This window comes from Ammospiza caudacuta, chromosome 5 (genome assembly GCF_027887145.1).
Source record: "Ammospiza caudacuta isolate bAmmCau1 chromosome 5, bAmmCau1.pri, whole genome shotgun sequence".
In the NCBI taxonomy this organism is placed as follows: Eukaryota; Metazoa; Chordata; class Aves; order Passeriformes; family Passerellidae; genus Ammospiza; species Ammospiza caudacuta.
In genome coordinates, this window is record NC_080597.1 from 78,044,798 (window position 1) to 78,058,595 (window position 13,798).

The following is a 13,798-nucleotide window of genomic DNA, read 5'->3' on the forward strand; positions in this document are numbered from 1 at the left end:
TGGGGATGGAGCAGCCACAGCTCACGAGGTGATTCATTGTTGGGATCCAGCTCCTGCCTCGGAAAATGGGTTAGACCCAACACAATCCTTGTCCGTGTCGGAAATTGCCGGAGTTTGCCGGCTGTGGGATTCCGTTAACTTCCCGCTGTTCCATTGATTTCTCGTGTTTATTTGCAAAAGCTCCGCTGAGCGTCCGAGGTCTTGAACGGCTTCCCAGAGCCGTCAGCTGCTGCTTTCCCTGCGCTGGGAGTGTCACTGCTGTGGGACAACAGAGCCACGTTTAATGGGGCTGACAGGGGGCGGCCGGGCTGGGCAGTAAACGTTCCCGTTATCCTGCTCCTGGCGCTGCCAGCCTGTGCGGGGAGGATTCCCAGAGGGAATTGGCATTTTGCAGCAGCAGCAGCAGCAGGATGGGGGGGCTGGGTCAGCACCAGCACAGACGGGGCTGGAGTGGTGCAGCCGTGGGTCCCAGCACAGCACTGGGGTGCCTGTGCTGGTGACCCCCTTTTTGGGGTGACCCCTTCTTGGGGTGACTCCTTTTTTTGGGATGGTCATCCCTTTTTGGATGACTCTTTTTAGGGGTGATCCCTTCTTGAGGTGACTCTTTTTTGGGGTGGTCGCTTTTTGGAGTGACTCCTTTTTGGGATGTTCCCTTCTTGGGGTGACTAATTTTTGGAGGGACCACTTTCTGGGGTGGTCTCACATGGCTGCAGACCTGTGATTTGCTCTGAAGGAGCTTTGGGGAGGGCTCAGATCCCTCCTCCATGGCACATCCAGGACGGGCAGGATGGCACCGTGGATCCCAGTATGGCTTAGGAATGGCAGTGGTGCTGTGGGGTCTGTGCTGGTTGTCCCTTTTTGGGATGGTCCCTTTTTGGGATGGTCCCTTTTTGGAGTGGTCCCTTTTTGGGGTGGTCCCAGTGGCTGCAGACCCAGAGGAGCTTTGGGGAGGGCTCAGATCCCACTCCCGTGGCTCCCTCAGGAATTCCCTGCCGGCCCCTGAGCCCCCAGCACTGCCCGGAGGTGCCGGGGCCACCCAGGGCTTTGCTGTCCCGCTTCCCGCCCTCTGGGATGGGATTAGGGATTTAACAGCCTGTGCCAGACAGACACTTAACTAAGCCATAAATTTGGAGTTCGTTAGTGAGGATTAATTAGTGTTTGCGCAGGGCTTTGCCGCGCGGAGCCGCGCTCGGTGTCGGAGCTCTGCCGTGACCTTGGGGAGGGCGGGAGCATCTCGGGGCCCGGATCCATCACATCCCACTGATGGAAGGGTCCGGGGTCACCCCGAGGATTTGGGGACTGGGAATGCTCCAGGAGCCCGTGGGCAGGGGCTGGAAGTTTGGAAAGGGGGAGCTGTGCTCCCCTGGGAAAGGGCAGAGAGAGGGGCTGGTGGTGCCACGGTAGCTCCTCCGTGCTTGTTCTGAGCTCCCGCAGCTCCAGGGGCTGGAGCAGCACCTGGAATCTCCTTTGGGACCTGCTGTGGGGGCAGGAGGTGCCAAAATTCCTGGGGATCCCCTCACAGGATCCATCCCATTCCCATCCCTTGTGCTGGCTGTGGGTTCCTGGGGATCCCCTCACAGGATCCATCCCATTCCCATCCCCAGCACTGGCTGTGGGTTCCTGGGGATCCCCTCTGTGGATCCATCCCATTCCCATCCCCAGCACTGGCTGTGGGTTCCTGGGGATCCCCTCACGGGATCCATCCCATTCCCATCCCTTGTGCTGGCTGTGGGTTCCCGGGGATCCCCTCACAGGATCCATCCCATTCCCATCCCCAGCACTGGCTGTGGGTTCCTGGGGATCCCCTCTGTGGATCCATCCCATTCCCATCCCCAGCACTGGCTGTGGGTTCCCAAGGATCTCCTCTCTGGATCCATCCCGTTCCCATCCCTGGTCGATGCAGGCAGAGGAGGGAATGTCTCCAAGGAGCAGTCTGGGAATGAGCAGCGTCAAGGACAATAAACTCTGCCAAAGCCTCGTTCATTAGGGAGGAGCTGAGTGCTGCCGGCCGTGTCCGCCCTCTCCTGCTCTGTCTGACTCTGCTCCTCCATTTCTGGCTGTTTTGGCCTGATCTCCCCCTTTTCCAGGATTTCCTCACCAGCTCGGGCAGCTGTGAGGGGGCCATGCCCATGGCACTGTGGTGGCGAGCAGAGCAGAGTCTGGGTTGGGCTGCATTGGGTTGGATTTTGTTGGTTTTTGTTGGGGCACGTTGGGCTACTTTGGGTTGTGTTGGATCACTTTGAGTCACTTCGGGTCACTTCATGTTGGGTCACGTTGGGTTACACTGGGTTGTATTGGGTCTCTTTGGGTCACTTTGGGTCACACTGGGTCACACTGGGTCAGTTCAGGTCATATTTGAGTCGTGTTGGATTGCATTGGGTTGAATCCCCGTTTCCTTTGGGAGTCTCCCCTTTTTGCTCAGCCTTTGCAGGGATGTGACTCCAGGAGATGTCCCTGGACAGGGCTGGACACCCCAGGGGGTTCACCCTGCTCGCTCCCACTCCAAATTCCATCATCCCCTTCCCTCGTGGATCTGTCACTCAGGAATGTCCAACCTGGCACCAGAGGCTGCTGGCACCTCCTCCTGTGGGATGTTGGGATTGGGGGGGGGAATGGAACAGATTTGGGAATGCCCTGACCCGAGTCCCCTCTCTCGACAGGACAAGAACAGGAAGCTGAGGCCCCTCTACGACATTCCCTACATGTTCGAGGCCCGGGAATTCCTGCGCAAGAAACTCATCGGGAAGAAGGTACGGAGGGAGGGGCGAGGCTGGGGTGGGGCTGAGGGTGAGGGGACAAGGGATGGGACAGTGAGGATGAGGGAGTGAAGGAGGGGATGAGTCTGATGCCCGTGCTGCTGTGTGGCTCCTTGGGAAATTCGGGGATGCCCCCAAGCCTGGAGAGCCCCTCGAGGCGTTGCCCTCCCCATTTCCCGGGAATTCCGCCTGGCTTCTCCCTTTGTTTCCCTGGCTGTTTTCCGAGGCTGGTTCAGAGCAATTCCGGGAATGAGGAATGTGTTAACCAGCGGAGCGAACGCTCCGGATGCAATTTTCCAATGCTCATAAAACAGTCAAATAAAATCAATTCCCTTTGTGGCGCGGCCGTTGCTGCTCGTCGGGGCTGCTCCGGTGCCTAATTGGATCTTTCCAGCTCGGAGCCTGCCCGGGCAGTCCGAAAAAATAGGGAAAGGGAAAAAGAGCAGCTTGGGAGATTTTTTTAATGGGAAATCTGATGCTTTCTGGAGTTGGAAAAGAATGTGGGAGTGTTGGCAGGATTTATGATGGGAGCACTGGGTCTGGAATGGGGTTCTGGCACCTCAGTGTGGTCCCAGTTTGAGCCATTCCGGGGTTACTGGTGCCCAGTTTTCTGCCATCCGCCGTTGCTGTGCCCTGTGTTGCATCAGGGATTGGAATTGGCTCTGGCACTGGGTGCCTTTGGAGGGTGACCTTGGGATTTCAGGGTGTTCTGGGATTAGGGAAGCTCAGCCTGCCCTGGGTGCCTGGCTGTTCCAAGGAGCTGTGGGATTCCAAGGAGTTCTGGCATTCAGGGAGCTCAGCCTGCCCTGGTTCCTGGCCTGCCTCGGGAGTTCCGTCCATCCCCATCACTCTGGGGTCCATCCTTCTGGATCCTTTCCCTGTGCCTTGGGAGGCTCCTCATGGACACATCCCATCCCATCCCATTCCATCCCATCCCATCCCATTATCCCATCCCATCCCATCCCATCCCATCCCATCCCACCCCACCCCGTCCCATCCCATCCCACCCTGTCCCATCCCATCCCATCCCATCCCATCCCATCCCATCCCACCCCACCCCGTCCCATCCCATCCCACCCTGTCCCATCCCATCCCATCCCGTCCCACCCCGTCCCATCCCATCCCATCCCATCCCATCCCACCCCGTCCCATCCCATCCCACCCCGTCCCATCCCATCCCATCCCATCCCATCCCATCCCATCCCATCCCATCCCATCCCATCCCATCCTATCCCATCCCATCCTGCTGGAGCGCTGGGTCAGCCCTGACATTGCTTTCCAAAATAATTCCCTCTGGAGAAAGCACCGAGGGGTGATGAGGAAGGATCCATCCCTGTTGTGGCTGCCACGGCTCCTTTTCCTCCAGCTCCTGTTGGGAGAGGAGCTGGGATGCGAGAATCCACCTCTGAATTCCCTGCTCCCTGGGAAGGGATGGAAGGCAATGTATTTTCCCTCTTGCCCTCTCATTCCTGGGCAGCGGGAGTTTTCCAGGCTGGGATTTGCATCGCACATAAGGGCTGGGTTTGGGGATTTTGGCTCCTGTGCCGGAGCCTCTCGCAGCTCCGCCGTGTCCTTCCCAGCCGCTGGAATTTGCCCGGCGGCGCGGGATGAGCCGGGGCCGGCGCCGGCTGCCCAGGCCGCTATGGATTTGTGGAATAAATCCGTGGAGCGTGTCGGAAGGGCCGGCTCCTCCGCCCATCGATCGCGCCGCTGCGCCGCGGAGCCGCTCCGGATAATTGCGCCGGGGCGGGAGATGGATCGCGGCTCTTCCCTAATTAACTCTGGGATTAATCGCTCGCATGGACGGAGCCGGCAAGGGAGAGCTCCGGGGTGGAAATTCCCTGGGCACGGAGGCGGTGCCGCCCCGTCCCTGGCAGCTGCTCCGGGGGAAAGAAAGGAGGGCCCCGTCCCTGTGTCCCATCCCTGTGCCCATCCCTGTGTCCCATCCCTGTGTCCCATCCCTGTGTCACATCCCTGTGCCCATCCCTGTGTCACATCCCTGTGTCCCATCCTGTCCCATCCCTGTGTCCCATCCCTGTGCCCATCCCTGTGTCCCATCCCTGTGTCCCATCCCTGTGCCCATCCCTGTGCCCATCCCTGTGTCCCATCCCTGTGTCCCATCCCTGTGCCCATCCCTGTGTCCCATCCCTGTGTCCCATCCCTGTGTCCCATCCCTGTGTCCCATCCCTGTGTCCCATCCCTGTGTTCCATCCCTGTGCCCATCCCTGTGTCCCATCCCTGTGTCACATCCCTGTGTCACATCCCTGTGTCACATCCCTGTGCCCATCCCTGTGTCACATCCCTGTGTCCCATCTCTGTGTTCCATCCTGTCCCATCCTGTCCCATCCCTGTGCCCATCCCTGTGTCCCATCCTGGTGTCACATCCCTGTGCCCATCCCTGTGTCACATCCCTGTGTCCCATCCCTGTGCCCATCCCTGTGTCCCATCCTGTCCCATCCCTGTGTCCCATCCTGTCCCATCCCTGTGTTCCATCCCTGTGTCCCATCTCTGTGTTCCATCCTGTCCCATCCTGTCCCATCCCTGTGCCCATCCCTGTGTCACGTCCCTGTGTCCCATTTCTGTGTTCCATCCTGTCCCATCCTGTCCCATCCTGTCCCATTCCTGTGCCTCATCCCTGTGTCACATCCTGTCCCATCCCTGTGTCCAATCCCAGGATCCCCTCCCTGTGCGCCATCCTGTCCCATCGCTGTGTCCCATCATTCCCACCCCATCCCTTTTGGGAAGGCTGATCCCAGCTGGGAATGCTGCCCATCTCCAGAGCCCTGAGTGGTTTCCCGGTGGTTTTCCAGGGCATTCACCTGTCTGGTCCCCGCAGATGCTTCCAGGGATTCTCCTTTGGGGCTACAACAGCAGCAGTCCCGGTGCCAGCACTGCTGGGGACCCGGGCTGGGATAAAACAGGGATGGGTTTGACCAGGGAAAGCCTTCTCCCTGGGAACACCATCCCGGTGCCGGGGAGAGGGAAGGCTTTGGCACACTGGAGGATTTTTGGAATGTCGGGCAATTTTTCCTGCGTCTCAGGGGAGCTTGGGAGCTCTGGGAGAGCTGGCACAGCAGCGATGCTGGGGGGGGGGGGGGCGGATTTTGGGAAGATCCCAATTCTTGATGCAGCCGGGGCTGGGGACAATGGGGACCCATCCCTGGGGGAGCTGCGCCGTGCCCAGCCGGGATCCAGGTGCTGTTGCCGGGCCGGGATCCGGGTGCTGTTCCCGGGAATGCGCCGGAGCCGGGGCGGCTCTGCCAGCTCCGGAGCGTCACGGGGCCGGCTGCGTCAGCCGCCGCTTCCACGTGTGGAGCTGGGCAGGATTTGGCTGCCGGGGAGGATTTGGCTGCCGGGGAGGGAGCCGAGCCGGGAGAGCTGTTCGGGAGCGCATTTTCCCGCCCGGCTGCTGCAGTGGGCTGGGCTGGCCCCGGCACGGGAGGGGCAGGGGCGAGCGGGATTATTGCCGCTGTGAGCATCCCAAATCCGGGCGCCTCTGCTCTCCCTGCACCCATCGCCTCCCAGCCCGGCGCTGCCGTGCTTATCCCGCTCCAAGGTCAACCCTGCCCCGGGGGTCTCCGCGGCCCCTCCGGCGGCCGCTGCAGCGGGAGGGAGGAGGCAGCCGGGTCCTGCTGGATCCGCTGCTGGCGGTGCCGGAGGCGCTCCCGCGGCTGCTGTGGAGCATCCTTGTGGCACATCCCGGCCTTTTCCAGCAGGGATGACGGGAGGATGGAGAGGTGGAGGGCGTTAGGGAAGCGCAGCCCGCTCCGCTCGCCATTCCCAGGAAATCCCGCAGCCCGCAGCAGGATGCGTGGGCTGGGGGCTGGGACGAGCCGGCCCTCGGCAGGGAAACCGCTGCTCCAGGGGGAAAACGCTTCCCTGGATCTGCCCCGCTGTGCTGGGGACCATGGGATCCCCCCATCCCGCCGGGATCACCCCGCACATTGCCGGGAACAGCTCCCATCCCCTGGCCCCGCCGGGTCTCCGGGAACCTCCTCCCTGCGGCACGGGGGGGGACGCGGGGGGCACGCACCCCCCGAGCCCCGGGCAGCCCCTTCCCAGCCCCCCCGGCCCTTCCACCCGGCACGAGCTGCCGGCGAAGTAAAAATATTCCCGGGCGCGGGTGACGCCGCCGGGCCGGGAGATCCGCGGGCGGGCCGCGTATTTTTAGCCCGGCAGGTCTGGGCTGCCACCCACCCCCCATCTGTCCCCCCCCGGGCCCTCCCGTGTCCCCGCGGCCCCCCGGAGCCCCCCGTGGGATGAGGGAATAGCAGGGAACGGCACCGGCACCCACCCCGCCCTCCCCATCCCAAAGGTGGGGCTGCTCCCGGCCCTTCCCGGCGGGATCAGCCCCCATTCCCCCTCTTCAGGCAGCCCCCGGGATGTCCCCCCAGGATGGGGACGTGTCCCCGCTGCCTGGGGTCCTGAGGCTGGAGCAGGGGATGTGCCTGCAATGTCCCGTTGTGTCCCCCCAGCCCTGACTGGGGCTGGAACTGGGACAGGACCACGGGGGTGCCTCCCCCACCTTGGGACCTGCTGGGGACAGGGTGGCAGGGGCCACACCCTGGGGACAAGGAGCTGGGACCCTGGTTCTGGTGACAGTGAGGCAGGAACCCCATCCTGGGAGCAGAGTGTTGGGAACAGCCTCGCTGGGACCCTGGTGCTGGGGACAAGGCCAGAGGCCACATCCTGGGGACCCCATCCTGTTCCCCCATGTCATGGCACCCCCAGCTCTGTGCTGGTGAGCCCAGGCAGTGAGTGCTGGGGTGCAGGGTCCCCGTGGGGTGCAATGTCCCTCTGTGTGCAGAGTCCCTGTGGGTACCAGGTCCCCGTGGGTTCCAGGTCACTGTGGGTTCCGGGTCACTGTGGGTGTTGGGTCCCTGTGGGTGCCAGGTCCCCATGGGTGCAGGATCCCCATGGGTGTCAGGTCCCCATGGGTGCAGGATCCCCACGGATTCCAGGTCCCCATGGGTGCCAGGTCCCCATGGGTGCAGGATCCCCACGGATTCCAGGTCCCCATGGGTGCCAGGTCCCCATGGGTGCAGGATCCCCCGTGGGTGCAGAATCCCCGTGGGTTCCAGGTCCCCATGGGTGCAGTATCCCCATGGATGCAGGTCCCCATGGGTGCAGGGTCCCCACGGATTCCAGGTCCCCACGGGTGACATTGGCGGCGGTGGCCGCTCGCAGCCCGCGCGGTGCCGCCGTTCCGGGCTGGATGCGCTCCCGGGAGCGGAGCTGCCGGAGTGATTTAATCCACCCTGACTGCAGCTGACCTTGGAGAGCCACCCAGGCGTGGCTCCGGCTGCTCCGGGGGGAGCGGAGCCCGGGGGTGCCGGGGGTCCCTGCACCCCCAGCCCTTCCCGGCCCCTGCACGGGCACGTCGCCCTTGGATCCCGGGAATGCTTTGCCCGCTGTCCCCGGTGCCGGGGCTGTGGGGTGCCGGTGCCACGTCTGGTGTCACATGGAGCCCAGGCTGCCCTCAGATGATCCCGGGCGTTGTCCCTGCAGCTCCGTGTCCCTCCAGCTGAGCGGCACCCCCAGGGCCTTTCCCAGCTTTCTGTGTCTGGAGTGTTCCGTGGGGCTGGTGTGATCCAAGGGGGAACTTCATGGGATCATGGAACAGTTCCAGCCCTGCCATGGCACGGACACCTTCCCCTATCCCGAGTGGCTCCAAGCCCCGTCCAGCCTGGCCTAGAGCACTTCCAGGGATCCAGGGGCAGCCACACGCTGTGCCAGGGCTCCACTTGGCCTTGTGGAACCTCATCCCACTGTCTTCGTCCCTTGGATCTGACCTGTCCAGATCCCTCTGTGGATCCTTCCTGCCCCTGGGCACATCTGATACAGCGGGACACAGTGAGGCACAATAGAAGGCTTTCCTGTTGAGGGGTGGCCTCATCCCATCCCATCCCATCCCATCCCATCCCATCCCATCCCATCCCATCCCATCCCATCCCATCCCACCCCATCCCATCCCATCCCATCCCATCCCATCCCATCCCATCCCATCCCATCCCACCCCATCCCATCCCATCCCATTCCATCACATCCCATTATCCCATCCCATCCCATGGATCCCATCCCATCCCATCCCCCCCATCCCCTGGATCCCCTTATCCCATGATCCCCTTATCCCATGATCCCATGATCCCACTATCTCAGTCCCTCTGGCTCCTCCCCGAGCCCGGGATCCCCCGTTCCCCCCGGCTGCTCCGCCACCGCCGCCTCTCCCCGTTGCCGGTGCCGCATCCCCAGCCAGGTGTTTCCCACGCCAGCCGCTCCTGAGCCAGACATCTCAAAAGCCCTGGAGCAGCTGAATTCCCAACCTGCCTCTCGGAGTAATCGGCGTCTCTTTTTCCCCTCCAGTGGTTCCGACGGGAGCTTTGCTGCGAGGAATCGCTGTAACCGCTCCCCTTAATTGGCTCTTTCCTGCCGGAGCCCCCTCTCCGCACGGAAAAGCCGCGGCTCCGGCGCCCTGCCAGACGCTCCGGCCCTGTTTGCATTTTGATGTGGGTTTAATGAGTGATTTTCGGGATGAGCCGAGGCTTTGGAGGGGCTCAGGGATGCTCCTGCCTCGCCTGTCTGGCTGCCTTTGGCTCAGCGCGGCTCCGGCCATGCGGAACGGGAACAGGAACAGGAGCGGGAACGGGAAAAGTCCACAAGGGCCAGGTCCAGCTCCAGGGCAGCAGCACTGGGGTGTCCCCAAAGATCCCCACATCGGCCCCCTGTCACCCCAGTGTCACCCCCTCTACCCCAGAGCCTCAGGGTGTTGCAGCTGATACCAGGAAAGCATTGAGGATGGAGCTTCCCTGGGGAAGCAGAGGGGTGGGATTGGGTGGGATTTTCATGGAAATGGTGCCTGCAGATGTGAGATGTGATGCTGGGAACTGCTGGGGGGTGATGCCTGGATGAAGAAAGGTTCCAGGGAGACCTTCCAGGGCCTGCAGGGGCTCCAGCAGAGCTGCAGAGGGACTGGGGACAAGGCCTGCAGGGACAGCACACAGGGAATGGCTCCCACTGCCAGAGGGCAGCCATGGGTGGCATCTTGGCAATGAGGAATTCCTGCCTGGGCTGGCATTGCCAGAGCAGCTGGGGCTGCCCCTGCATCCCTGGCAGTGCCCAAGGCCAGGCTGGACACTGGGGCTGGAGCAGCCTGGCACAGTGGGAGGTGTCCCTGCCATGGCAGGGTGGCACTGGAGGGGCTCTGGGGTCCCTGACCACCCAAACCATTCCAGGATTCCCTGATCCCTGCATGTCCCAGCTCACCCCAACCCCGGTGCAGTGGGAGGTGATGAATCCAGCAGGATCTGCCCAGAGGTGTTCCCAGTCCCTGTGTGGATCCCAGAGGGTGCCAGCATTGTTCCAATCCCTTCCTGCTGTGTCAGAGCCGTGGGGGCACTGTGGAATTCCAGGCTCGGGGTGCTCCCTGCCCTGCCCCAGACCTTCCCATCCCTCCTGGAGACCCTGATTCCGAGGCACACTCCTGGTGGAGCGTGAAGTGCCGCTCCCATCCCTGTCCCAGTGGGAATGTCGTGTCCATAAACCGGGAACTGCCGGGGTCACCACACCTCGGGATCCCCATGGAGCTCTGGGGACACCTGGCAGGTGCTGGGATCCCAGCTGGGATCTTGTCCTGCCTGGAAGCTCTGGTGGTGCCAGAGCCGCTGGGAAACGGCTCCGTTCCCTGGGCATGGAGACGGAGAGGGGCTGGAGACTGGCAGTGGGAACGTGGGCACGGGGAGGATGGGGATGGGAATAAGGATGGGGATGCAGATGAGGATGGGGATGGGGGTGGGGATGGGGATGGGGATGAGGATGAGGGCCTGGCTGTCTGATCCTGGAGATTTGGGCGTGGAGAGGATGAGGATGAGGATGAGGGCCTGGCTGTCTGATCCCAGGGGTTTGGGCATGGAGAGGATGAAGGTGAGGATAAGGATGAGGGTGAGGATAAGGATGAGGATGAGGATGAGGACGAGGGCCTGTCTGGCTGATCTGGGCCCTGACTGAGGGTCCAGGCAGTGCCAGCCCTGAGCCATTCCCTGTTCCAGGTGAACGTTTCCGTGGATTACATCCGCCCCGCCAGCAGCGCCACCGACACCGTGCCGGCCTTCTCGGAGCGCACCTGTGCCACCGTCTCCATCGGCGGGATGTGAGTGCTCCCTCCACCTGCCCTGCCCTGCCCACCTGCCCTGCCCACCTGCCCTGCCCACCCTGCCAGGGCTCCGTGGGGCTGGAGGCTGGCTCGCTCCCCATTGGCCTGGGATCTGCCCCCATTCCTGGCATCCCAGCTCTGTGATCCTATGGGGTACATTGGGGTGCTGCTGTCTGGACCCCCCATACCTGCCCCCCCACAGCTGCATCAGTTTTGGGGGATGTCAGGATGAGGTTCTCCCCATCCGGCTGCCTCAGGGGTGGCTTTGGAGGAGTAATCCCTGCTGTGTATCCCGGGGTGTTTGTCCTTCCCTTCCCTGATTTTTGTTCTCCATGAGAAGGTTCAGAAGTGGGGCATGTTCCAGAGCAGCCAGAATTTGTGATTTTTCCCCCTCAGGGCACGGGGTGCCGGTGCCTCTGGCACATCCCTGTGGATAGGCCAGGCCCCCAGCACATCCCTGTGGATAGGCCGAGCCTCGGGCTGGCAGCGGCTCCGGGAGCTGCGTAGGGAGGATTTGTCATAGGCCCTTGGTTGCTTTCCCAGTTTTTTTTCCCGGTAGCAGCTATTTTGGAAAGCGCCCAAAGCGCTGCAGCGCTGCCTTTCCCTCCGTGATCCAGGGGCTGCGAGAGCTGCGCTTCCCTTCCTTCCCTTCCCTGCAAAACCTGGGAGAGCTGCCTTCTCCTGCTCCCTAATCCCAGCGCTGGGAGAGCTACTCCTGCATTCCCGGGACGTCCCACAGTGCCCGTGCCGTTCCCAGGGCTGCATCCTGGGATGTTCCACAGTGCCATTCCCTGTACTGTATCCCAGGATATTCCACAGTGCCTGCACCATTCCTGGGATGTTCCACACTGCCATTCCCTGTACTGTATCCCAGGATATTCCACAGTGCCTGCACCATTCCTGGGATGTTCCACACTGCCATTCCCTGTACTGTATCCCAGGATATTCCACAGTGCCTGTGCCATTCCCGGTGCTGCATCCCGGGATGCCGGGGGTGGAACAGAGCAGGGTCTGTGTCCCGAGGCCTTTGCCAGGCTGGGATGGAGCAGGGAATAAAGCCTGGCTTGTCCTCCTGGAGTGTCCGCCCGGCATCTGGGCTGGGCTGAGCCTGCTTGGGATTCCGGGCACGGCAGCGCCGGGGCGGGAGCCAGGGCAGGAGCTGCAGCCCCAATCCCAGCTCAGGCACGGGGACTGGGGGGGCTGGAGCACAAACCCAGCTTCTCCTGCTGGATCCCTGCTCGTAGCCCAGCCTGGATCCCTGCTGGATCCCTGCCTGGATCCCTGCTCATCTCCCAGCCCCTATCCCTGCCCGTATCCTGCCCATTTCCCTGCCTGCATCCATCTCCTCCAAGCTTTGGGCCTGATCCCTGCGCTAGGAATGCTGGTGCATTCCACAGCATCCCAGAGCATCCCACAGCTCTCCACAGCATCCTGCACCATTCCGTAGCATCCCACAGAATCCTGCATCATCCTCAGAAAAAAAAAAAAAGCTCCTAGAAATCCCTAATGCCACATTTCAGGAGCACCCTGTGCTGTAATTCCAGGTGCAATTCCTGGCAGGAATGGGGGATCCCTTCCCTGGGGGCAGCAGGGCCGGGTGCTGCAGTTTGGGATGATTTGGAGTTTGGGGGGTGGGATGGGTTTGGCACCCCTGATCCTGATCCCAATCCCAATCCCAATCCCAATCCCAGTCCATGCTGGGCACCGGCTCTGGTGGGATGAAACCCATTCAAAACTTTCTTTGGGAAAGGAAATGCGGGAGGAGCTTAAAAATCGACATTTTTGGCTTGAAGTTCCCAAATTGGTGTTTTCCAGCCTAAGGATATTTTTCCCATTGTATTCCCAGTCTTTAATGTGGGATCTGGGATAAACCAGGGGATGCTCCTTCCCTGCAGGCCACAGCTCCAGCTCCATTCCAGAGCTTTGCTGGGAGGTGGGAATGGGGGGTGCCTCCCCGTGAGCCAGGCTGGAGCAGGGGCTGGAATTCATGGGCTGCAATTCCTTCTCTGAGCCATTATCCCTGCCTCCCTCACCCTCCTTCCCTGGGTGCCAAGATCAGTCCCCGTGGGAATTCTGAGCCTTAAACCCTCTGAACCCCAAAAGAATTTGGGCTTTTCCCGGGATTTCCGGCCCAGTGAAGTGTTGTGGCACTGGGAAGCAGCCGGATTTCGAGGCTGGGAGTGCTGGGAATGCTCCAGAGCATCCGGGCTCTGCAGTGGCCCAGGGAGGGGACACTTTTCCACACCCTTTTCCAGGATGCAGCTGGGATGGGGGGGTGGGATGTGTTGAGGATGAGGAGCAGGATTTGACTGGGATGGGGAGTGGGATGTCTGGGATGGGGAATCTCAGGGAGCGCCGGGAGCCGCCCTGGCCCTTCCCTGGCCTCCCCCAGCTCCTGCTCCTTCCCCAGCATTCCTGAGGTGCCCATTCCCGGGGTGCCCATTCCCGGGGTGCCCATTCCCGGGGTGCCCATTCCCGGGGTGCCCGTTCCCGGGGTTCCCATTCCCGGGGTGCCCATTCCCGGGGTGCCCATTCCCGAGGTGCCCATTCCCGGGGTGCCCGTTCCCGGGGTGCCCGTTCCCGAGGTGCCCGTTCCCGGGGTGCCCATTCCCAGGGTGCCCATCCCTAGGGTTCCCATTCCCGGGGTGCCCATTCCCGAGGTGCCCATTCCCGGGGTGCCCATTCCCGAGGTGCCCATTCCCGAGGTGCCCATTCCCGGGGTGCCCGTTCCCGAGGTGCCCATTCCCAGGGTGCCCATCCCTAGGGTGCCCATTCCTGAGGTGCCCATTCCCGGGGTGCCCATTCCCGGGGTGCCCATCCCTAGGGTTCCCATTCCCGGGGTGCCCATCCCCAGGGTGCCCATTCCTGAGGTGCCCATTCCCGGGGTGCCCAT

The 13,798-nt window shown here is 62.3% G+C and overlaps 1 protein-coding gene across 1 annotated transcript in view; it reads left to right on the forward strand.

Moving 5' to 3' along the window:
• The window catches only part of SND1 (staphylococcal nuclease and tudor domain containing 1), a 74,453-nt gene that overhangs the window by 34,719 nt on the left and 25,936 nt on the right, over positions 1-13,798 (forward strand). Inside the window, exons 11-12 of the mRNA XM_058804863.1 lie at positions 2,661-2,750; positions 10,802-10,902. Of these exons, the coding sequence (XP_058660846.1) occupies positions 2,661-2,750; positions 10,802-10,902 (191 nt within the window). The remainder of the gene's footprint in view (positions 1-2,660; positions 2,751-10,801; positions 10,903-13,798) is intronic.